The 23,379-nt window shown below is 52.7% G+C and overlaps 1 protein-coding gene and 1 pseudogene across 2 annotated transcripts in view; both read left to right on the forward strand.

Moving 5' to 3' along the window:
* Nucleotides 1-27: 27 nt before the first annotated feature.
* On the forward strand, nt 28-7,646 carry LOC309585774 (THUMP domain-containing protein 2-like; the record flags this gene model as incomplete). Its single annotated transcript, XM_082303636.1, has 6 exons — nt 28-77; nt 411-498; nt 1,093-1,164; nt 1,758-1,872; nt 3,600-3,717; nt 5,902-7,646. Coding segments are annotated over 6 exons (786 nt in total), but the record flags the coding sequence as incomplete, so codon positions are not given.
* Nucleotides 7,647-10,927: 3,281 nt separating this feature from the next.
* LOC309585773 (epidermal growth factor receptor kinase substrate 8-like protein 2) overlaps nt 10,928-23,379 on the forward strand; it is a 107,824-nt pseudogene continuing 95,372 nt past the window's right edge. Inside the window, exon 1 of the transcript in view lies at nt 10,928-10,945. The product of the transcript in view is annotated as an epidermal growth factor receptor kinase substrate 8-like protein 2 (transcript). The remainder of the gene's footprint in view (nt 10,946-23,379) is intronic.

Consider the following 23,379-nt stretch of genomic DNA (forward strand, 5'->3'; position numbering starts at 1 on the left):
TGGGGTTTTTTTTTCCTCTTTTAGATCTTTGTACATCTTAATGACATTCACTCTGTGGTGGGGATTCCTCTTTTCAGGTAAGCATTCTCTCCACCAGTTTTGTCTTTGCAGTATCAGAACAGGCAAGATTTGTAAATCTCGCTGTCCACTGTGAGTATTTATCTTTTGGTTTGATAATCACTGGTTGTCAAATTAGTCTTGTGATCTTCCTGGATCTTAAATGAGCACACAGGCCAGACTTTGCAGTGAGTTATGGTTAAAAGCAGACTTTTCTGTCTCTCAGTAGATCTGTCCGGTTCATTTGTTCTTTGACATTACATGGCCTTTTCTGAGTGATTCTGCTGTTGTTTTAGTTAACTTTTTGGTTGTTGGGGTTTTTTTTGTTGGTTTTTTTTTTTTGCTGTCTGCAGGCTTCCATTGGCAAACAGAGAGTATATCAGAACAGCAGGACTACGGTCAACAGTCGCATGGGCCATGGCATCTCTGGCTGAAATAAGTGTCAGTGAATGTTCCTTGCAAAGATATGGAGTCCTGAATGAAGGGGAGGGGGGTGCTGCTCATCGGGGCTGGAACTGGACACTTTGAAGGGCTGTAGTGATTTTAATGCCCCATTCTCTAATGCGTGTGGACAGGGTCTGCCGTATCTGTGATGAGAGTGTGCTGTCACCTGCTGTTCAGCCAGGTGTCTGCTGTAATTCCAGGTCCTTCTCAACAGAGCTGTTAATCCTCGTACAGGTATATGTCTAAGTGGCAAGATTTTTTTCACTGTCCAGTGACAGTGAGGAAATGAAACCTTGTTTGGTGTTGTTTTCCAGGGAAATGTGATCTCTTTTCACAGATTAATTTGGTACCAATATCTGTCTGCAGTCCACTTGTAATATTTCCTCCTGAATGTCACCTCAGGGCTGTCTGTAGTGAAGCTGTTGATGCTTTTTACTATATTTCCTTACGAGCGAGTTTGGCCTGGGATTACCAGTGATTATTGTTAACCTGCGCTGGATTCAGTGGGATTATGCACCTCCCTCTGTAAGCTTTGTCCTGGGTAAGGAGTCTGCCTTGCTTGGGTATGCAGTAACGCCTCTGTTTTTGTAGGCTGGTGCCCTTGTGCTGGATCCCATGTGTGGGCTAGGAACGATACTGCTGGAGGCTGCCAAAGAGTGGCCTGTAAGTATCCCAGTCACAGCTGGCTGGATTTTTGCAGGGAAACTGGTAGTTGTGATACAGGGTTTTCTCTGTACCGGTTAGGCTAAAGTCCATTGCTGGAAAGATGGAACCACACATGAAATTTCTAGGCAGCTGCTAAAAGTGTTTTAGTGCAAATGTTCCTCCAAATGAGTGTGTCCTACAGGCTGGTGCAGCTATTGATTCACACTGCAGGGTTTGCGTGAGGCAACCATGGACTTTTAAAGCTTCCTGGGGTTATCCTGGGATCGGAGGAGTCAGTGTAATGGCACAGTCGACAGCATTAGGGGCAGTGTGGCTGTAGCTAGCTGGAGTCTTGCTGTTAGGACATGCCCTTGATATTTCTGTAATTTTGAGTGTTTTGAGCAGACCAGAACATTAAAGAAGTGAAGACAGCACATACTTCCTCCGTTCCTCCATCCTCTGGACTGTGAATTGATCTATGTAACAATAGTAGATATCCCAGAAAGGGGGTTGTCTTGAAGGAGCTGTGCAACAAAGCATTTCTGAGAAGGGTTTATAAAATAAATAACCTGAGTGTTAACAAAATTACTTTTCTCTTTCTTTCTTAACAGGAAGCCTGTTACTGGGGTGCTGATATAAGTGATTCACAGCTAGAGGGTGCAGATGGGAATATTAGAACTGCAGGCTTAATGGATAAGATTGAGTTGCTTAAAGCTTCTGTGAAAGGTATGTCTGTAGGCTTTCCAAGTGATTTTTTTTTTGTGTTTCTGGGATTGCACAGGTAATGTAGGTTTTCTTGAGGTGATACGTTGTAGAGCTAACTCCCAACAAATAGCTGAGTGGTGACTCTGTAGTGCTGGTAAAGGGATCATTATTGGTTCTTTCTCCCTGCTGCCTGTGCCTGGGAACTTTGGTAGGAATGAAGTCAGCAGAAGACAATAAAAATTACAATTGTCCAGCGTTGACAGCAGTTGACTCTCTTTATGGTAAATGTGTGAACACCACAAAGAGTATGTACCATGTGAGAGTTCTTTTTATCTTAATGGAACACAGCCAGGACAAGTCCAAATCAAATGCAGCCTGTAACTTAAATTTACCAGGTGAGTAATGGTGAGGACTCATTAAGCTGAGCTGAGCTGAATTGTTCATATTTTGGAGTAGGAGTATTTTGAAGGATGATGCCTTTCTCCTGTAAGAGGGAATCTGTTTGCTCTTAATTCACAACCTAGTCTGTAGAGAAGATAATATTTTCGTGGTCTTATTCTGGACCTTAAAGCCTGAGGCTAAACTACACTTGTATGAAATTCATGACAGGCAAGCTGGCTGTTTTTTCCTGTGCATGAGTGATGAAATGTGCATATTTTTTTTACCTTGCAGTATTTATTTCTTACTGGAATGGTAAGAAATATTATTTATTTTTTATAAAAATGTAGGTTTATTTCTAACTTAAAAGCTGTGTTTGACTTTGGTTTCTAGGATCATGGAAGGTACTTAGGTGTCAGGTTTTCTAAACTGAACAAGTAGTTGGTGTCTTCATGACTGGTCAGAAGGTGTTATTTCTGTATGTCTTGAGCAGGACTGTAGGTGACATGTCCTTTCATTTGCAGATAAAATTAATACCCAGTTGTTGTGCTGCAAGTGTTGATCCAAGAATGGTCTGGGAAACATTTCCAGCTAGTTCTAGAAAAGTTGGCGTAGAATCACAGCAGAGTTTAGGTGAGAAGGGACTGTTGGAGGTCTTCAGTCCTGTTGTCTGCTCAGAGCTTTGTCCAGTCAATTTTGAGCACCCTGAGGGATGGAGGATCCACAGGATCTCAGGAAGGGTCTCAGACTAGCCTCCACAGCCTGACACGGCCGACCTTTATCACCACAGGGCGCAAGTATTGCATCTTCATCAGGAGAGCTGACTGCTGCTGGTATGCAGAAACTCTAAGGAGACACTTCAAAGACACTAGCTCTGACAGAATCCAAGTGATTCTGGCTGTAACCAGATTCTTGCGGGGGGAGAAAAGGGAGATGGAGAGGAATTTGATGTGGTTCCATGCCATTCATATGTGTGCACTTGAACATCTCCGCTTAAGTAAAGTGCTCACAAACTTAGCTCTTTTTTTGTATTTTGCTGAATTATTTTCATGTTTAAGATGTACTGTGTGTTGAGAAGCAGCAGTTAATTTGGAACCATGTAGTGCCCTACTGGAGCGTCTTCCAGTATGGGCAAACATCATCAGGAGCAGGGAATCTGCAAACTAAACTATGCTGTCATGCATTTGTCTGTTCCCAGTCTGCAGAGGGATGGTGGCTTCATAGTGTCGTTTGTGAGGGCAAGTGCAGAAGGAGCTGTGAATCTGGGTGCATAACCCAAAAAGAGCTGGCAGACAGTGTTGTAAGGGGAATGGGGGCATAGCTGCTGTGCGCTTTTCAGACAGACCTAAAGACCTGCCTTTATTCTGCAGCATTGCCATTGCCTTCAGAAAGCTTTGACAGTGTTATTTCGGATATTCCATTTGGGAAGAAGTTCAAGATCACGAATGATGCCCAGCTCCTACCAGATATTCTCCAGGAGATGGAGAGGTATGTGTAGCCTTTGACACACTTGAAGTTTGATGTAAGTGCCACAATGGTTTGTGATCTAAGCATTCAGTCAGCTTCAGATTTGCTTTATTCCAAACATTCTCCAGCTCTGTAGTCTGACCCTGTGCATGCTGTGGAAATCTGAAGCCCTTACTTGTCCCTTAGAGACTGTTGTGTTGTGTCTTGCAAGCTGTGAGTGGCGATGGCAGTGCAGGCTGACAAGAAATGATTTTGTGCGAGCTGTGCTCACAAATACTCTTTACAAGGCATGATGGTGAAATATTTCTGAGCCGCAGTTCGTGTGACCCAGCCCCCTGCAGGGCTGGGGCAGCGAGATGCCAGTCAATCTCAGCCCCTCCCCCGGATCGAGTTCCCCCAAGCCACAGACTCGGAGGGTGGGTTGAGGGGCGGCTCAGAAGCCTAAGCTGCACCCCCTGGGCGGTGCCCAAGCCGCCTCCCCCGGTTCGGGAAAATTCTCTGCTAACTGGGTCGTTCATTGGTTCTGTTATAACCCCCGCCTCTCGGTTTACCCCAGTGGTTCTTTTTAAGTTGTATCCTCCCCCTGGCTTGTAACTCATTGGATGTTTTCCCCTTTGGCCGCGGTTTTCAAATTCCCTATAAAACTGAGGACGAGCCTCAAGGGAGGATCCCATCCCATCACAGTCCCATCATTCCCATCACATCAGATTCCAGCCTTGTTCGGGTTGCGAAACTTCTAACAATAAAGCTGTTAGAAGCCAGACCTGAACAGCCTCTCTCTTCCTTTGTCTCTGCGCTAACGTGAGCCGATCCCATCGGCTCCTGCCGTGTTTCCTCTGCCGAGAAGCCAGCTAGCTAACCCAGCAAGCAGCTCTTTTCCTGATCCCGAAGTCGCGTCAGCGACACGTGGAGGTAACACAGCTGGACTGTCTCTGACCTGGGGCATGCCAAAGCTCGTGCTTCGGGCACCAAGCGCTGCGTTACCACACTCAAAAGTTTTCTTTACAGGGCAGAAAGGAGAAAGAGGAGAGACCTGCCTGGACAAAGTTAAAGCATGGCCAGGCAAATAAAGCTATAATCCTTTTTCAGTTGAGGCCTGCTTGTATAAAATCACAGGCTTTCCTTTTTGAGGTCACGGCCAAGCTTTAACCAGCCTACCTTGACAGGAAGGATCTCAGACCAGAAAAAGTGGTATGCATTTTCCTTGCTATCCAGGAATATCTCACTAGCCACTTGGTCAGATTTTAGGTGTGTCCTTTCATCTCTCACCATGTCATTTTGTGGCAGAGTTGAGCCAAACTAATAGGTGGGCTGCTTCTAACAGTTCAAGCCATCTTCCCCTCTACTTCTTGCCTGAAAACAAGCTCTTCCTCTAGGACTCATCTTCAGTGCATGTTGATCTCACTCACCCAATGCAGGAATGTGATGGGAAGGGGATAGAGGAGGTGACATGGTTCCACAGAACGGTGTGGCAGTCTTGCTGTGCTTGTCCTCTGGCCTTATTTGCTCTATTGGTCCATCCTAAGCAAAATTACCCTTGGGAAGGTGGAGATGAGGAAGGGACCATTACCATGAGAGCCCCACCAGTAAAACTGTTCAAACTACTTGCTGTAAACTGAGTCAGGATAGTATCTTTTTCCCCCCCTTTCAAAGCCAAATGTAACGTTTGGACATAAACCTAGAAAAATTAATTGCAAACAGTGGTTAATTTTCCTCTGTTTCCTAAGTTTGAAAGCCCTTAAGGATCAGTGGAACAGGGAAAGGACAGATGTTTTAAAATTTCCAAAAGGAAGGGTCAGTTTCAGAATTACCCTGCTAATCTGAGAAGCCCTTGCTGCACTGGGAGGCTGTTCCTTTGCAACCTCCAAAAACTCGAGGCTTGATCGTGCCCTCAATCCTTGAAAGAATACTAAGGGGGTAAAAAATGAGTCCCGTCTTCCCTGGTAACCCAGTAGAAAGAACTGCTGATATCAGAAATGTTTGGGAGTCAGGACAGGGCCTAGTTCTCCCATCTAGGAAGAGGTATGAAGATACGAGATTTAAATTCCTTTTGGAGATGCATCTTACTGAGTTGAGCCATGACACACTCAGGTGTTTTATTAAATGCAGGTGGCATCTGAAGTGTCAGCAGTGTTGTGTTCCACACAGGCAAAGGGATGCCAGGAAGGATCAACACCTAACCGTTATTTTTCCTGTGGCTGCCAGAGTGCTTCGTGTTGGAGGGACTGTTGTATTGCTGCTGAGCCAGGATCTCCGTAAGCGCATGGATGGTTTGACCAAGTGTGCTGGAAGTGACTCTCCTGAGGCCACTGCTGATGGCGACAGCGAAGCAGCCCCTGCAAAATCCCGAAGTGTTGATGGGAATTCTTCCTCCTTGGCACGTGGTGTTGGAGAATCCTTTCTCAGCAGCAGACATTTTGGGTCTCTGGTGCCAGATGGTGTCTATGCAGTTAGTCTTGGGAAGATGGATGCTTTCATACACAAGTACAGGAAGGTGTCTGCTGCTGGGAAGTGGGAGCTGTCTGGCACTGTGCTCAAGGGAACTTGAATCCTGAGACCCTTCAGAAGCAGCATGGCATGACTCGGTGGAGCCCTGCTGAAGCAAACAAACACGGTGCTATCCATTAGATTGCCTCACATTCTTTGGATGTCCTAAGGCACTGCTTTTCTCTCCTTGGTTTTTAGGAGAGATGGAAGATGCTGTCATAGGTTAGCATAGCTCCAGAAGCGATTTTCTTGCAAAGAGGTGCTTACAACTTCCTCTACGACCTGACAGAACCTATCAACTGGCTAGTTTGAATATTGACAATTTGTTAAGCCACTTAAAAATGTTGACCACCTCTGTGGTCCACATTTAAGAATGGACAAACCCCGGGAAAGCTCTCTCTTGCTTCTGGCCTCGGGACAGGTAACAGACACCAAGTGCCGACGGACGCCCAGCAGTGACTGTGTCACGCCCCGACACATCAAACGGGCTGGAAGCTCCATGGAGCAGCTCAGCGCCTGCTCCACTCTTGCCCCCCAAAGCCCGGGGTGGACCGGTGGGTCTGGACACATCCCCATTGAGGGCGGGGCAGAGCCGCTGCTCGGGGGCCCCGGGGGATCCTTTATCCCCCTTGTGCAGCTGCGAGCTGCCGGGGAAAAAGTCCTCATTCCTAGGCTTGAACCCCTGCAGGTTTACCTCTCATTCTCTTGCTCTGATTTGTTTGACAAGAAATTCAATTTATTCCCCCCAGTCGTGTCTCTTACTCCCGTGACCCGTGAGTGATCTGTCTAGGCCCTTTTCCCGATCCTCAAGTCTTTCCTGATGTGTTCTGTTCCCTGCCCAGGGTGCGGAGGAGAGGGACAGAGCGGTTTCGCTGGCACCAGGCACCTGGCCAGGCCCAGCCCACCCCAATAATCCCTGCGATAATTCACGCCACCATTACCCAGGCGTGCGGCGGGTCCGGCTCCGCGGGCAGGCAGCTACAGTAGTTCAAAGTGGGCAAACGGGGACGGAGTGAGAGGAAACAGGTGGTGCCGGTGGGTGAAATGTCTCTGCTGCGAGCTGCCTGGGAAAGGAGGAGGGAGAACCTGATGCGAAGTAAAGGGGAGAGAAAGAGGGACAAGGCTGGAGCTGTGGAAGGAAGCGGAGATGGCCAAGGGGCAGCTGAGCATTTTGCTTTCCAACTCTGGGGGGGAAAAGAAAGCGCTGTCAAATCCATCCAGGAAAACAGAGGAGAAATAGCAGGTGGTGGAAATCGCCGGCAGTTTGGATTCAATTTGTCTGAACTGCAAACGCCGACAGACACCGAGCACCGCTGGACGCCTGCTGGCGTTGCCGTGTGTCCTGCTCCGGCGGCAGCCCGCCTGGCGAGACCCCCAGCAGCAGCTGCCCGGGGGCTGCGGATCGGGCAGCAGCCAATCGGAAGCGTCGCAGCGTGCGGCAGCCAATAGGAGCCCTGGCCACTCCGGCAGCCAATGGAAAGCGCCGTTTCCTGAGGGACCAGGCGCAGCTCGAAGCCCCTCACAGCTGCTTCGTTTTTAGGGACATTTGTGGAAAGTTCGGAGTTCATTTTTTTTTTCTTGAGCTTGCCTTTTCCAGGACAGGAGGCATTCCGGCGCGGGGGATATCCTGCCTCGGGCGCTTCTGGGCGGTTTTGAGGCGGGGGGAGCCCACCGCGGCAGTGGCGGGAAAAGGGGGTGCGGAGTATAAAAGGGGGCGCCGGCGTCGCGGCCTCTCAGTCGGGGGGCGGCGGCGGCGGCGGCAGGAGCTCCGCGGGCTGGCCCGGATGCGGGGACGCCGCCCTGTGCGGCCGAAGGCGCCGGCCCTGAGGCGCGGAGAGAGCGGCGTGGCAGCCGCGCATCGGCTCCGTCATCGGCAGCGCCGCTTCGTGCCGGTAGGGAGCGGGAGGACGCGGCGGCGGGTGGTGAGTGCCGTCGGCGAGACGGGGCTTGGGCCGCCTGCGGTGTGCGATCTCCTGAGAGCAGCGGGGAGGCCCCCGGGGAGCGGCGGCGGGCGGGGCGCTGTGGGAGCCGGCGCATGTCCCCGAATGAGCCGCCCGGCGCAACGCGCGAGGTGCCAATGAAATAAAATAGAAAACGGTAAAGTGCCAGAGTGGAGCCGCACCTAGAGGGCTCTCGGCCCCTGCCCCGTGTCACTAAGAGAGCTGCACCGCGGGACCGTCGGGGTAGCGCTGCTGGTTAAAAAGAGCAGCACGGAAAGGCTGGGAAACGTGAGCGGAATAAAATATTGACAATGGTCTAAGAAATATTGTAAAGGTACGGCGGCAGGAGTGGCCGCTGCCCCGCATCACTAAAAGAGCTGCACCGCGGGACCGTCGGGGCAGCGCTGCTGGTTAAAAAGGGGTCCAGAAAGCGTGAGAGGTGTAAAGGGAATAAAATGCTGAGCATGGTAAAAGAGGTACAGTAAAGGTACTGCAGGAGGTGTGGCCGCTGCCCCGCATCACTAAAAGAGCTGCACCGCGGGAGCGTCGGGGCAGCGCTGCTGGTTAAAAAGAGCAGCACGGAAAGGCTGGGAAGTGTGAGCAGAATAAAATATTGACAATGGTCTAAGAAATACTCAAAAGGTACTGCAGCAGGAGTGGCCGCTGCGTGTTGTCACTAAAACAGCTGCACCGAGGCACCTTTGGGGTGGTGTTGATGGTAAACGTGCGGCACGGAAAAGGACTGGAGGTGTGAGGGAAATAAAATATAGAGAAAGGTCTGAGAAATAATAACAGCACCGCAGCAGGAGTAGCCGCTTCCTCAGGATAAAATGAGCTGCACCGCGGCGCACCTGGAGCAGGGGTGCTGCTTCAAAGGTGTCACGGCAAAGGTCGCCTCTGTGAAGGGAACAAAATTGAGAAATTGGTCGAAAATGCTTTAAAAGTACTGCAGAAGAAGTGGCCGCTGCCCTGTGTCACTAAAAGAGCTGCACCGTGGGAGCGTCGGGGCAGCGCTACTGGTTAAACAGAGCAGCACGGAAAGGCTGGGAAGTGTGAGCGGAATAAAATATTGATAGTGGTCTAAGAAATATTGTAAAGGTACTGCAGCAGGAGTGGCCGCTGCCCCGCATCACTAAAAGAGCTGCACCGCGGGAGCGTCGGGGCAGCACTGCTGGTAAAAAAGGGGTCCAGAAAGGCTGAGAGGTGTAAAGGGAATAAAATGCTGAGCATGGTAAAAGAGGTACAATAAAGATACTGCTGCAGGAGTGGTCGCAGCCCCGCATCACTAAAAGAGCTGCACCGTGGGACCGTCAGGGCAGCGCTGCTGGTAAAAAAGGCGTCCAGAAAGCGTGAGAGGTGTAAAGGGAATAAAATGCTGAGCATGGTAAAAGAGGTACAATAAAGGTACTGCAGGTGTGGCCGCTGCCCCGTGTCACTAAAAGAGCTGCACCGCGGGACCGTCGGGGCAGCGCTGCTGGTTAAAAAGAGCAGCCCGGGAAAGGCTGGGAAATGTGAGCGGAATAAAATATTGACAATAAGAAATACTCAAAAAGTACTGCAGCAGGAGTGGCCGCTGTGTGGGTTCACTAAAACAGCTGCACCGCGGCACCTTTGGGGTGGTGTTGATGGTAAACGTGCGGCACGGAAAAGGACTGGAGGTGTGAGGGAAATAAAATATAGAGAAAGGTCTGAGAAATAATAACAGCACCGCAGCAGGAGTAGCCACTTCCTCAGGATAAAATGAGCTGCACCGCGGCGCACCTGGGGCAGGGGTGCTGCTTCAAAGGTGTCACGGCAAAGGTCGCCTCTGTGAAGGGAACAAAATTGAGAAATTGGTCGAAAATGCTTTAAAAGTACTGCAGAAGAAGTGGCCGCTGCCCCGTGTCACTAAAAGAGCTGCACCGCGGGAGCGTCGGGGCAGCGCTGCTGGTTAAACAGAGCAGCACGGGAAAGGCTGGGAAGTGTGAGCGGAATAAAATACTGAGAGTGGTCTAAGAAATATTGCAAAGGTACTGCTGCAGGAGTGGCCACTGGCCCGTGTCAGTAAAAGAGCTGAACTGAGGGACCCACGGTGCTCCCAGTATGGCCCCAGTGCCCTCCCAGTGCTCCCAGTATGGGCCCAGTGCTATCCCAATGCTCCCAGTATGGTCCCGGTGCTCCCAGTATGGCCCCAGTCCTCCCAGTAAGGCCCCAGTGCCCTCCCAGCACTCCCAGTAAGGCCCCAGTGCTCCCAGTATGGCCCGAGTGCTCTCTCAGTGCTCCCAGTATGGCCCCAGTGCCCTCCCAGCACTCACAGTATGGCCTCAGTGCTCCCAGTAAGGCTCCAGTGCTCTCCCAGTGCTCCCAGTATGGGCTCCAGTGCCCTCCCAGTGTTCCCAGTATGTCCTCAGTGCTCCCAGTATGGCCCCGGTGCCCTCCCAGCACACCCAGTATGGCCCCAGTGCCCTCCCAGTAAGGCCCCAGTGCTCTCCCAGTGCTCCCAGCATGGCCCCAGTGCCCTCCCAGTGCTCCCAGTATGGCTCCGGTGCTCCCCAGGGCTCCCAGTGCCCTCCCAGAGCTCCCAGTATGGCCCCAGTGCCCTCCCAGTGCTCCCAGTATGGGGCCCAGTGCCCTCCCAGTGCTCCCAGTATGGGCCCCAGTGCCCTCCCAGAGCTCCCAGTATGGCCTCAGTGCCCTCCAAGCACCCCCAGTAAGGCCCCAGTGCCCTCCCAGTGCTCCCACTATGGCCCCGGTGCTCCCAGTAAGGCCTCAGTGCCCTCCAAGCACCCCCAGTAAGGCCCCAGTGCCCTCCCAGTGCTCCCACTATGGCCCCGGTGCTCCCAGTAAGGCCTCAGTGCCCTCCCAGTGCTCCCACTATGGTCCCAGCGCCCTCCCAGTGCTCCCTGTGGGTCCCTTGCAGCCCAGGAAATGCTGCGATCCTGTGCCTCTGAGGGTGAAATAAAGGGGAGCGGTGGGGTTTGTGCCCGCTGTGTTCACGGCCCCGCCGGCTCAGGGCGGGTTAAAGGCGCAGCTGCCCCGAGACAGCGGGACCGGCCGGGGCTGCTCGCTCCCGGTGCTGCCGCCTCGTGGGGAGAGCTCGGCACTGCAGCCCGCACAGGCGCTGGACCACGGGGTCGGCGTGGAACAGCAGCGCAGGGGATGCTGAGGCAGCCCAGGGAATGCTGCGGTCCCAGGGAAGGCTGAGGCGTCCCAGGGAAGGTTGAGGCGTCCCCTGCTCGGGGCACTCGGCAGCAAAGCCCTGATGTTGAGCAGAAAAAGGAAAGTTCTGGGTTAGTGGGAGGAGGTTTCTGGAATGGAGTTGGGACAGGTGCTGATCCACACATGGAATCACGGGCTGGTTTGGCTTGGGAGGGACCACCAGGATCATTTACACTCTGTTTGTTGTCTGATTGCACAGCGAAGAACATCCAGAACTGCCACCTCACCCTCACGGACAGCAGGAATGTCTTCCACAGCTCTTGTTTTGGAATGGGAATGGCTGTTGGGAGCTCTGGCAGGACCAGGTAAGAAGAGAAATGGGATCATTGTGGCTGCTGCTGGAGGTGGTTTTCTGCGTTCCGGCTGTTCTTCTCATTGATCCTTTCACAGCAGTGTTCTAGGGCACATTTGAGGGTAATTCCAGGAATTTGAAACCAGATAAAACTGGTGGGGAAAAAATGTGAACGTGATCCATTTCTGGTAGTTCCAAGCTTCTCCCACAACACCGTTCCAGGGGAAACCTGATAAAAGGGTAAAGATGCAGAGGAACAAGTGCTGTAAAGCCCCCTGGCGCTCTGAGAGAGCAAACCTTCCAGTACTCCCAGCAGATCTCTTGGAGAAAGTGTGGGATCACAAGGTTTACCAGGAAAGCAAAACAAGGGTGGAGATGAGGGAATAGGCTTCCAGTTCTTCCTTTAGCTGAAAGCCTGGGGGAATTGAGAGGGGCCACAAGAACTGTTTGTGTAGGAAAATGGGAGTTTGGGGGCTGAATCTGAGTTTCTCTCTGGGGCATTTTTTAGGGAAAAGCTGATGTGGTGTTTAAGGGAGAGAATGCACATTTTTGGGGTGGAAAAGGTTGAATCAATATTGTAGAGGAAGTAAAACGTTGGGGGTAAAAGTGGATGCAGTCTGGAGGGGACAGAATGAATATTTTGGAGGCAAAATGGGGAACTGAGTAGTGGACAGATGGGGAACATTTTGGAGGCAACACTTGACAAACTCTCTGGGGTGGAGAACGACCACATTGAGGGAAAAATGAGGTGATGAGCAGTGGGCACGTAGGGAAGGTTGTGGGGGTAAATCTTGAGAAAAGCGCCGTGGTATTCAAGAAATCCTTGGAAGCAGGACTGAGGAATTCAGTGGTGGAAAAATAGGGGAATTTTGCGGGGGTAAAACTTTAAAAGAGCTAAGAGTGTGTGTTTTTAGGTAAAAAGGATGTCTTGTTGAAGTTGGGCGCCTGGATTGTGGCATTTCTGGATCACAGGGTGTTTTTCCAGAAAGTAGAAGATAAAGGAGACTCCCAAAGCCTCGGTAGCTGTGTTAAGAAATCCGTCCCAGGGAAGAAAGGTACCTAAACCTCCTAGAAGTAGGGACTAATTAGCATGGGAAGGGGAAAACCCACCCCCAGTGGGAGAGAGCACGCCGGGTAAGGGAAGAGAAGGATGCCCTTAAGAAGAAGCCGGGAAGGTGAATTTCTCGGCTTGCTGAAATGTATCAAAAAGTTTGGAATCTGGGTCTGTGTGGAGGCCGGGATTTTCTCGGCCATATGCAGAGCCCAGCACTAGGAATAAAGGAATTCCAGGCTTTACAACGCCAAAAATGCAGTACCAGAGAGTTCTGTTATCCCGAGGACTTGGGGGATGTTTGGCAAAAATTTCCGGGGGCCCAGGCTGGACCGAGCTTTTAACGCTCCCCGGATTCACGGGATCGGGGATTCCAGCGTGCCCTGCACGGGTTTTTTCAGGGAAGTCCCAAATCCTTCGTGTGAGCACGAAGCAGAATCCCCTGGGAGCTGTGAAGGCAACAGGATATTTCTTGGGAATTTTGAAGGGTTGGGTGAGTCCTCAGTGTTAGGTTGGAATGAACGCAAATTGTCCGGGAGTTGCTGGTTTGGGGATGGCTGGGTCTGGGTTTGGATTTGTGGGCACCGAGTGTGCCTTGTGTCAGCTTTAGGTCTTCTGGATTGGTGGGAATTGTCAGAGAAAAGAGAAGGCAATTGAAATGCGGAGCTCCATTCCCGGAGAAATGGTCAGGATGGGAGCGGGAAGGCTGTGGAGCTGCTGGGAGCTCCTGGAGAACGAAAGGATCTGAGGCCTGGAGGCAAAAGCTGTGGAACAAAGCCTGAAAAGGGTGTGGGGTGGGGCGGGAGGGGGAGGAGGGCACCGTGGTGGGGGGAAAGAGGGAAAGGATCCCTGCTCTGGGAATCCAGCAGGGACCAGGAGAGGATCATTTTCCATCCACTGCTCTCAGTGGAATCCTAATAAGGACGATGGAAGGGAAGTGATTCGTTTGTTCTTAGGTTTGGAATGAAAGGTGCTCTTGCAGAGGGGACTATTGACCTGTTAAAATTCTGTTGGATACAGGAAAAGAGGGAGGAAGCAAGCAGCTGGGGAATGAAGGGGTGGATTTTTTGGTGGATACAGGGAAAGACATGGGAAGGGGCTCTCAAGTAAAATACACCTCACGGGCAGCACCAGGAAAAGCCTCAAGTGCCCTTTTTTTCCAAGCTCTGACATTCCAGAGGAGTAAGCAGTGGTCAGCCCATCACTTTCTGTATTCCTTGGATGCCCAGTGCTTTGTTGGGAAGAGATAATATTTGGAAATGAACAAATCCGGGGATGTAATTTCCTGATAGTAAAGCCCCAGAGACCCTGGTTTTGATATCCTTCCAGCACCCAAACGCAGCAGAGGGAATCCTGGCGGAGCTGGAAAATGCTGTCGCTCCGTCGGTGGAATTCCTGGGAACTGGAAAGCAGCAGAAGCAGCAAGAACAGAGTTGGAAGCAGGCTCCAGCCAGGTAAGGCAGACACCAAATCCTTTGGAACTGGGCAGGGGTGGGAAGAATGAATTCTTACGTTTGTAGCCCAGGGATTCCTGAGCAGGATCCCGGCAGGGAAGACTGCAGGGATCAGACTGGGGCCTGATCGCAGCTGGGGGCAGCGAGCCTTGGAATTGGCTGAAGGGAAGAAAGAGGGATCCTTTGAGCACAAGGATCAGCTGTCAAATGCGGAGATGGCTTCAGACAATTCCTCGGGAGGGTTTAGTTCCTGGGCCAAATCGATCTCCTGCCTTGTGAAGGAGCTCAGAGATCTGGGAAGAGCCCGACCAACGCAGGGAATGCACCGGCAGATAAAACTGCCGGGGAACGGTGGGGAAAAGCATCCGAACAGGGGGCCTCGTTTTGTACAGGGACGGTACAAAAAATTGTCCGAAAGAATAGGAATGGAATGGGATTTTACGTATTCCTCGGAGGCCACAATCCAGTGGGAAGGCTGAGAGAAAGAAACAAAGCCTAAAAAGGCAGATGAGCCAAATCTGCCCAAAGCCTCCAATGGCCACATTCCCTGGCATTGCTGAGGACTTCAGCCAAGCTCCAAGCAGAAGGTGAGCCCCTGATTTTGGTGCCAAGGGAAACTCCAAGTTAAGAATGATCCAAATATGAAGCGCTTCTCACAAAACTCAGCTTTGCAAACCTTTCTTTGGGCTAAAAAAGAAAAGATGGGAATGCCCTTGGCAGAAAAGCAGCTGTGAGGCACAGCAGGCTTCAAATGCCTGTCAGCAGGAGCTCCAGGAGAAACGGCTGCTGGCTCTGGGCATCCTGGGCTTTCCAGGCAGGTTTTGTACTGGATTGCAAGGCAGTTTTCCTGCCTCTGGGGGGTGGCACCTGCATCCCGCTGGAAAGGGAAAATGTGGAGAGAGGGGCAAGCGGGAAGACGGTTGCTGATGTGTGTCCTTGGATTGCAGTTCCTCCCGGTGAGTCTGTGCTGCTGGAAGTTTGAAGGAGATCAGCCTTGGAGTACGTGTGGGTTCACCTGTGGGGTTTGGGAGCGACGCTGGCCATGAAATTCCAGGGATGTTCCCCTTGCTGGAGTGAGAAGCAGTGGAAGCACTTTGCTGTCTGCTTCTTCATCGCCTTCGCCTCGGTCCCCTGGGGCTCCAGGTAATCCCCTCTCACCTTTGCTTTTCCAAGGGTCTCTAAATGAGGGCTTGAGCTTTGGTGTAGCTCCCTTTACAGGGAAAATCTGTTCCAGGAAAGGTCTCCTGGTCTGGACCGATGGCATGGCAGGCAGAGCAGGAAACCCCGCAGCTCCTGTGGCTCCCTCATCTGATTTGCCTGCAGGCAGCAGCAAGGATCATTCCCAAGTGTCATCCCCTGGCTCCGTGACTCGGTGAGGTTGTGTTCCCCCAAAGGCCAGGGGCCGCTTTGTTTTGCAGCTCACGAAAGTCCAGCTCGGTGGTGCTGGGTTTGGTTTTTGTGTGTAATGAAGGCACTAAAAAATTCCCCTCCTTCACTGGCACAGCCCTGGAGTGGGAGCAGATTCCCCTTATCCCGCAGTTATCCCGCTCCTGCCCTGGATCCCTGCGGTGCCGTGTGTTCTCCAAGCTCACAGCACTGCTGGCTCGAGACAAGAAAAACAATCCCTGTTCCTTCTCTTCTCCGTCCTTGATGTTCCCAGGCCCTGCATCTCCCTGGCTATTCCCTGTGGGAGTCTTCATCTCCATCCCACCTTATCCCGATCAGGTAAGGGTCTGAGACGTGTTTAGCAGCAAATGCATTCCTGTGAAGAAAGCCAAGAGCAAAGAGCATCCAGATGCAGAGAAGTCTTTAGAAAAGCGTTCCAGACGTGCAAATGAGGGATGTGTCTTCCTGCATCTCCTGTTGTTTTTCTCTGTCACGTTTTGGAAGGGTTTCTCTCAGTGATTTCCTGCAGTCCAGGTGCGTCCCTTCTTTTGTCCAAATCCAGTGCCAGAGGATCGAACAACTGACGAGTGGGGCCTGGGATGAAAACGGTTCTCCTAAAATGAGGGAAACAATGCTAGAAGAGAAATGAGCATCCTTTTAATGCCTGGAATAAAAATGCTGGAAAAGGGCACTTTTTATTTGATATGGTGTCATTCTCCTTTTTTTTTCCATAGCTAAAACTCCACGGTGAGCAAGCAGAGCAGAAATAGGAAATGCAGGAGTCTTGGATTCCACAGTGGGATTAACTTCCCTTTTCTGCTCTCTTTCAGGACAGGAAAAACCACTGAACTCGCCCCATCTTTGGGACCAAGAGCTTTGGTGCTGGAGTAGGCAAAGCCAGCTAGGGCCCCCCTTGTCCTGCCCATGGTGTGGGTCAGGGACAGGCTCCTCTTCTCCTCTGTGCTGGGATGAACTGCCTAGGGAATGCTATTACTGACAGCCCGGTCCTAGCCCCGGCTACTGGAAATGGGCGGAGGTGAAGAGGCAAGTGCCAGAGTTGCTTGGGGATGATGGAATTGTGGTGTTTGGCTGTGCCCAGAGGGGCAGGTTGGGCATTTCTGTGTGTCTGAGGACCGGTTTGGGTGCTGGGGAGCCCGGGGAGCCGAGCTCTCAGTGCATTCCCAGCTCACCCGGGGGTGGGAGCTGGTGCAGGGCTCTGGTCGGGCTCGGGGCAGGCCCTGGCCCCGGCACAGACACGCTGGGGTGGTTTGGGGCCGCTTGGGGAGCCGTGGGAGGAGAATGAGGGATGGTGCTGGGCAGAGCGATCGGCCTGCGCTCGTGTCAGCGCAGCCGTGCAGGGCACTGGGATCTGGGTAAAACACCGGCTCTCCTGGTGTTCAGGGAAGCAAGGTCTGTATTTATCCATACATATTTATCCCTATATTTATCCATGGATTATCCATATATGTTTATCCATATACATTTATCCATATTTTTATCCATGTATTTACCCATGAATTTATCCCTATATTTACCCATGTATTTACCCAGGTATTTTATGAACACTCAAGTGCCATATCCATGTATTTTATGAGCACTTCCAGGGTTGGTGACTCCACCACTGCCCTGGGCAGCTGTTCCAGCGCTGGACAACCCTTCCCATGCTGGGCCAGGAGATGGATTCTGGAAATGCAGACTCCGAGGAGCAGGGGATTAAGGCAGCATTGGATTCCTTTATTCTCCCAGAAGGATAAAGGAGATTTATCCCCAGACGAACCAGAGGTGTTCACACTGAGGTCATTAGTGGGATTTCTTCCTTACTCCCACAAATACCCACTGGGGTGACAGAGTTCCCTACAAGGGCGGTGTTGGAAGGAGCTGCTGGAATGTTTTGCTGTTTATTGGGATCCACAGGATGTTTGGTGTCTCTCAGAGCTGTTCCAGGCTTTCCACAGACCCAAACGCTCCTCACACTTCTCCTCAGAGTAGAGAGGTTTCCCAGAGTGCTGGTTTTTAATTTCAGATGCTGGGATAACGACACGGCTTCAGGAGGCAGGAGACTCATTGTGCTGTGCCTCAGTCCAGGCAGGGACAACCCCCAGCTAATAAAAACCTCTTTAAAGCACAAAAAGTCCCATTAAACTGATATTATAAAGGCTGCAAATTGAAGCAGGCCTCAATCAGAAAGCAGCAGAATTTAATTCCCCCCCCTTGCCCATTTGCATGATGATCTCCTTCCTAATTGCCCATCTACGCTTTTCCCACAGAAGTGCTGTCCCGAGGTTGGAGATGGTTCCAGCTTTATGGAGCTTTGATCTTTATCTGGTTTTACTTTTTACAGGGCACAGAACCCGAGAGTGGCAGCTGCTTTCCTCTTGTTCCTCCTGTGGCAGTGAACTGCTCTTCCCGAGGACGGCTGCAGGAATTCTCAGGCAGCATAACGTATGGAATGCCAGGCACGCTACAGAATTCCAGTGGGAGCAGCAGGAACTTCTGTTCTTTACTGGCAGGGCTGTGCCATGAAGGGGAGCTCGGAGATATTGGTCAGCTCAGGGAATGAGCCTGGCTCATGGTAAGGAAATTCACTGTGCAGTTACTTCGGGCCCTTCTCCTCCTTCTCCTCCTTCTCCTCCTTCTCCTCCTTCTCCTCCTTCTCCTCCTTCTCCTCCTTCTCCTCCTTCTCCTCCTTCTCCTCCTTCTCCTCCTTCTCCTCCTTCTCCTCCTTCTCCTCCTTCTCCTTCTCCTTCTCCTTCTCCTTCTCCCTCTCTTCCCAACACCAGTTCCAGACCTCAGTATAATCCATGTTCCCACAGCCTGACCTTGCAGTTTTCCCAGTTTAGCAGCCCCAGCCACACTTGCAGCCTCTCTGTCTGGACTTTGTCTTGCTGAAATCTCCCTTTGTTGATCCTTTGCTGCCTCACCTTTTATCCAGCAATAACGTGCAGTGGGTGGAAGCTTCTCAGAATTCCCTCCCTGTTCCACTGGAAACATTCCCAAGTGGAAGCAGCTGCACTGCCCATCAGCACTTGCCTGCTTTTAGGGGTGGTTGAGGCATGAAGGATGCAACAAATGGAGTTGGCTCCAAGGGGATGAAATGCTCCCCCTGAGGCTGCTCAGAGAGCTGGAGCTGAGGAATCCGGGTGGGAATCACTCCAAGAAAAAGGAAGGAAAAGAGAGCAGAGGAACAGGGATGCAATTCCAACCTCTCCAAGGACTGGGATGGGCACATTCACCATCACCATTTAATCTAGACACGATTTCTTCTTTGCCTCTGGCTGCCAGGAGCAGGATGAGCAGTTTAATGAGTTTAAAGAGTGAATAGTTTAATTAGCTGGAAGAGACTGGATCAATAGCTGCTTAAACAAACAACTGGATCCCTGTTTCCAAGCTTGGATGTAGTTTTGGAAGGTTCCTGGCAGTTTGGCAGGGATTAGTGATGCTGAGAATGTGCTTTTTTGTGGGTTTGGGGCTTTTACTCCTGTTCACGTGGCTGCTCTTTTTCTTGTTGAGTGGAAAACAGGAGGGAAAGAGCAACGACGGAAGGAATTCCACTCTTGCTGCTTCAAGGGATGGATCAGGAAGGGAACAGGCTGCAGGGAATTTGGAGTGCAAACTGAGACCTCTCCGATATTTTCGGCTCAGTCAGTCCATCAGTGCTTGGTAGCTGTTTAGGCCACGTGCAAGGTGAATGATGGTGCACATGGCAGAGCTGCTGGTGGCTCCTTCCCCTGCCCGGCTGTCAGTCACCCTGCAGGGTGCTGGAGCAGCGTGCCAGAGGCCGTGGATCCTATGGATCCCATGGATCCCAGGGGCGTGATCAGGAGCCTGGGCCTGCTGGCCACTCCTTGCTCTCTCTTACCCTGATTTTTCAGCTCTGCAGCGAATCCAGCTTGAGTTTTTCAACCCCCTAGAAACCCAGGGACCTTTCATGTCTGTTCTCAGATCTGGGATTTAAATCCAGCCCTTATCAAAGCACCCCGTGACCAGGCAGGCCCTGAATCCCAGCAGGGATCTGATAAAGAGGGACCTGACATCCTAAAGAAACCCTTTGAAATCCTGCTGGGATTGATTTGTATCCATAATGGAGCCCCGAGCTCTCTGCCAGGGAGAGATGAAGCTGCTCCTTTGCTTTATTATCCTCAGGCCCTTCCCAGCTTTGAGGGAAATTCAGTCCCTCTTCAAGCCCCAAAATCATGGAAAAGCTCCTTTGTATCCTCTCCACAGCCCCTACGTGGATTAATCAACTTTTTATTTGATATGGTGTCATTCTCCTTTTTTTTCCATGGCTAAAACTCCACGGTGAGCAATCAGAGCAGAAATAGGAAATGCAGGAGTCTTGGATTCCACAGTGGGATTAACTTCCCTTTTCTGCTCTCTTTCAGGACAGGAAAAACCACTGAACTTGCCCCATCTTTGGGACCAAGAGCTGTGGTGCTGGAGTAGGCAAAGCCAGCTAGGGCCCCCCTTGTCCTGCCCATGGTGTGGGTCAGGGACAGGCTCCTCTTCTCCTCTGTGCTGGGATGAACTGCCTAGGGAATGCTATTTCTGACAGCCCGGTCCTAGCCACGGCTACTGGAAATGGGCGGAGGTGAAGAGGCAAGTGCCAGAGTTGCTTGGGGATGGTGGAATTGTGGTGTTTGGCTGTGCCCATAGGGGCAGGTTGGGCATTTCTGTGTGTCTGAGGACCGGTTTGGGTGCTGGGGAGCCCGGGGAGCCGAGCTCTCAGTGCATTCCCAGCTCTGCCAGGGGTGGGAGCTGGTGCAGGGCCGGGTGACAGCCTCTGGTCGGGCTCGGGGCAGGCCCTGGCCCCGGCACAGACACGCTGGGGTGCTTTGGGGCCGCTTGGGGAGCCGTGGGAGGAGAATGAGGGATGGTGCTGGGCGGAGCGGTCAGCCTGCGCTCGTGTCAGCGCAGCCGTGCAGGGCACTGGGATCTGGGTAAAACACCGGCTCTCCTGGTGTTCAGGGATGCAGGGTCTGAGGGACTGGATTTACTTGGGGCTTTCCAGGACAGCAGGAAGAAGAGGAAATGTGGTGCCAGAGGTGCGTCCCACCAGGTTGCATTTCCCTCTTTCCCATTTCCATTTCCTCCTCAGTGCAGGTGTCCCCTGCAGCCCATGAGCACGGGGCCGGTGACAACTCCCTGTCTGTAGAGGGATTCCTTATGGAACAAGGGCAGGTGACACTTGTGTGAGGCTTACGACTGTTAGAATTAGACCAGGATGGGTTTAAGGAAAAGAAAACTAGAATCGTGTGTTAATCTTACTGGTCAATGAACAAATGGAATCCACACTTCTGTAAGAAAAAATAGAGTGTATGGAGCATATAGAAGAAGCTGGTTTTGCCTGCTGCTGCTGCTTGGCTTTATCATGTAACCCCATTCGAACTCTGCCTTCAAGACAGCTGTGAGACCGTGAAATAAAGAACTTAGCAGAACAGCAGCCTCCTCTGCTCTTTTCACCCTGGTCCGAGAAGGAGGGGTACCCTGTCAAAGGCTCAACACTTGCCTTTCTGACTTTGTTTCTAAATTTCTACCTTTCTAATTTTGTTTGTTTCTAATTTTTTTGTTTGTTCGTTTCTAACTTTGTTTTCAACTTTCTCCCTTTAGAAATTTGTTTGTTTCTTGTATTTTACCTCTTTGTTTGTTTCTAAATTTCTGCCGTTGTAACTTTGTTTCTAACTTTCTACTTTTAAAATTTCATTTGTTTTTAACTTTTTACCATTCCTCCCAGCGAGGGCTGTGTGCAGAATACTAAAACCTGTTAAGTTCTTCACTTTTACGTCTATAGGCAAATGCTACTGATTTAGATGTAAATTCATTTTGAAATAAGCCAGCCCTCTCTGTCTACTCTGTCGCATACAGGAATATAAGAAGCTGGGAATAGAGATCAGCAAGTTTTGAGAATAAGGAGCCGGCGTTTTTCTGTAGGAAGGAAAGCAGCAAGCGCCTGGCCCCAGGAGCCGAGACGCTCGGGCTGCAGGAGCTGCAGAGCGCCCGGAGCCGGCTTTTCCCTGTGCTCTGTGCCTGCCCCCGGGCTGAGCTGGGCGGCGCTGCTGCCGCCTGGTGGCGAGAGCGCGGCACTGCCGCCCCCGACACGGCGGCACTGCCGCCCCCGACACGGCGCCCCGGCGCTGCTGCCGCCCGGTGCCGGCTGAGCCGAGAGGGCGGCGGCCTCGGTGGCTGCCGAGCGTGGCAAGGAGCGGGAGCGAGCGGGGCCGGGTGTGTCAGCGGAGGGGAGGGGCGAAGGGCGGTTCGGAGCGCCAAGGGACACGGCCGTGCACGAGCGGGGCCACAGCTATGGAAAGGAGCGGGCGCCGTGCGGGGCGGTGACCGCGGGGAATGACAGCGCGGGGGGCGGCCCGGCGGGGCCGGTTTTGCCGGGCAGCAGAGGCGCGGTCGCAGCGCGACCCGGGCGGGAGGCACCGGGCGGGCACGGTCGGAATAGAGCCGCCCGCGTGTCGCTCTCAAGGAGGCGGCTCGGAAAGGAAGGCGCAGTTCCGCGCTCTCGGGACGGCGTTAAGTGACGTTTTTATTAGAATATGACAGTATTTATTTTATTTTATTATTTTATTATCTGCCAGGACCTTGCAGAGGGTGGTTTACACTTCCGCCACACTCAAGATGGCGGACGCACTAGGCCCCCTGCGAGAGGTGTCCCTGCCGATGCCTGCCGCCGGTCGCGGAGCCGTCGGCCGCCTCCGGCGCGGCTGACCCCGCCAGCCGTGTCCTCGCACCGGGAAGCACGGCGGAAAATCGCGCGGAAAGCGCGGGGCCGGCGTCGGAGTCCGGGCCGGATTCAGGCAGCCGACTAGACAGAAGCCCTTGTGAGGGGCGGCGGGGGCCCTAAGTGTACCACACTAAAGATGGCGGCTCGACCGGAAGTGGCTTCTGCCAGCACCCAAGATGGCGGCGAAGGGCGGAAGTGTCGTCACTGCCACACTAAAGATGGCGGTCGTGTGCACTGTTTTCTGACCTTCTCAATATGGCGGCAGGGAAGGCCCCCCCCCAAGCTGCGTCTATTCGGCTGCCTGAACGCGACGCCGACGCCGACGCCGACGCCAGCCCAGCGCTTGCGCGCAATTTTCTGAGGCGTTTCCCGCTACGCGGACACCGACTGTGGGGTCATCGGCGCCTGGGGCAGGCGGGAGCATTCAGGCAGTCGAATAGACGGACCGGGGCGGGGGGGGGGGGGGGGGGGGGTCCTTCGCGGCCGCCATCTTGAGAAGGTCGAATAGCCACATCGGTGCCGTATCGGTGACTTCCGCCCTTCTTCGCCAGGAGCGCCAATGGCGGGGAGCCCGGGGAGCAGCGCTGCCGGGCCGGGGGCACCGGGGCGGGTGCTCCGGGCTCGGAGGTGAGCGGGGAACGGGGACAGCCCCGAGCGGACGGTGGGGGCCGCGGGGGATCGGTATTCCGGCCCAGGGATGAGTGTTCCGGCACAGGGGTGGCTGTCCCGGCACAGGGATGCGTTCCTGGACTGTCTAATAATATTATTTAACGATCGTGCAAGGAGATCTGTATAAAAAAATCCTCCGTGGTCATCCTTCTCCCACAGCCCCGCTGTGTTTTCAGGATCTTGGGGGAAGAGTTTGGGTCTGAACAAGGCTCTCGGGCACAGGGTGGGATTCTTGGGGTGCAGGGCCAGGATTTGGACTCGATGCTCCCTGTGGGTCCCTTGCAGCCCAGGAAATGCTGCGATCCTGTGCCTCTGAGGGTGAAATAAAGGGGAGCGGTGGGGTTTGTGCCCGCTGTGTTCACGGCCCCGCCGGCTCAGGGCGGGTTAAAGGCGCAGCTGCCCCGAGACAGCGGGACCGGCCGGGGCTGCTCGCTCCCGGTGCTGCCGCCTCGTGGGGAGAGCCCGGCACTGCAGCCCGC

Source organism: Coloeus monedula (assembly GCF_965178545.1).
Source record: "Coloeus monedula genome assembly, contig: HAP1_SCAFFOLD_301, whole genome shotgun sequence".
Classification (NCBI taxonomy): Eukaryota; Metazoa; Chordata; class Aves; order Passeriformes; family Corvidae; genus Coloeus; species Coloeus monedula.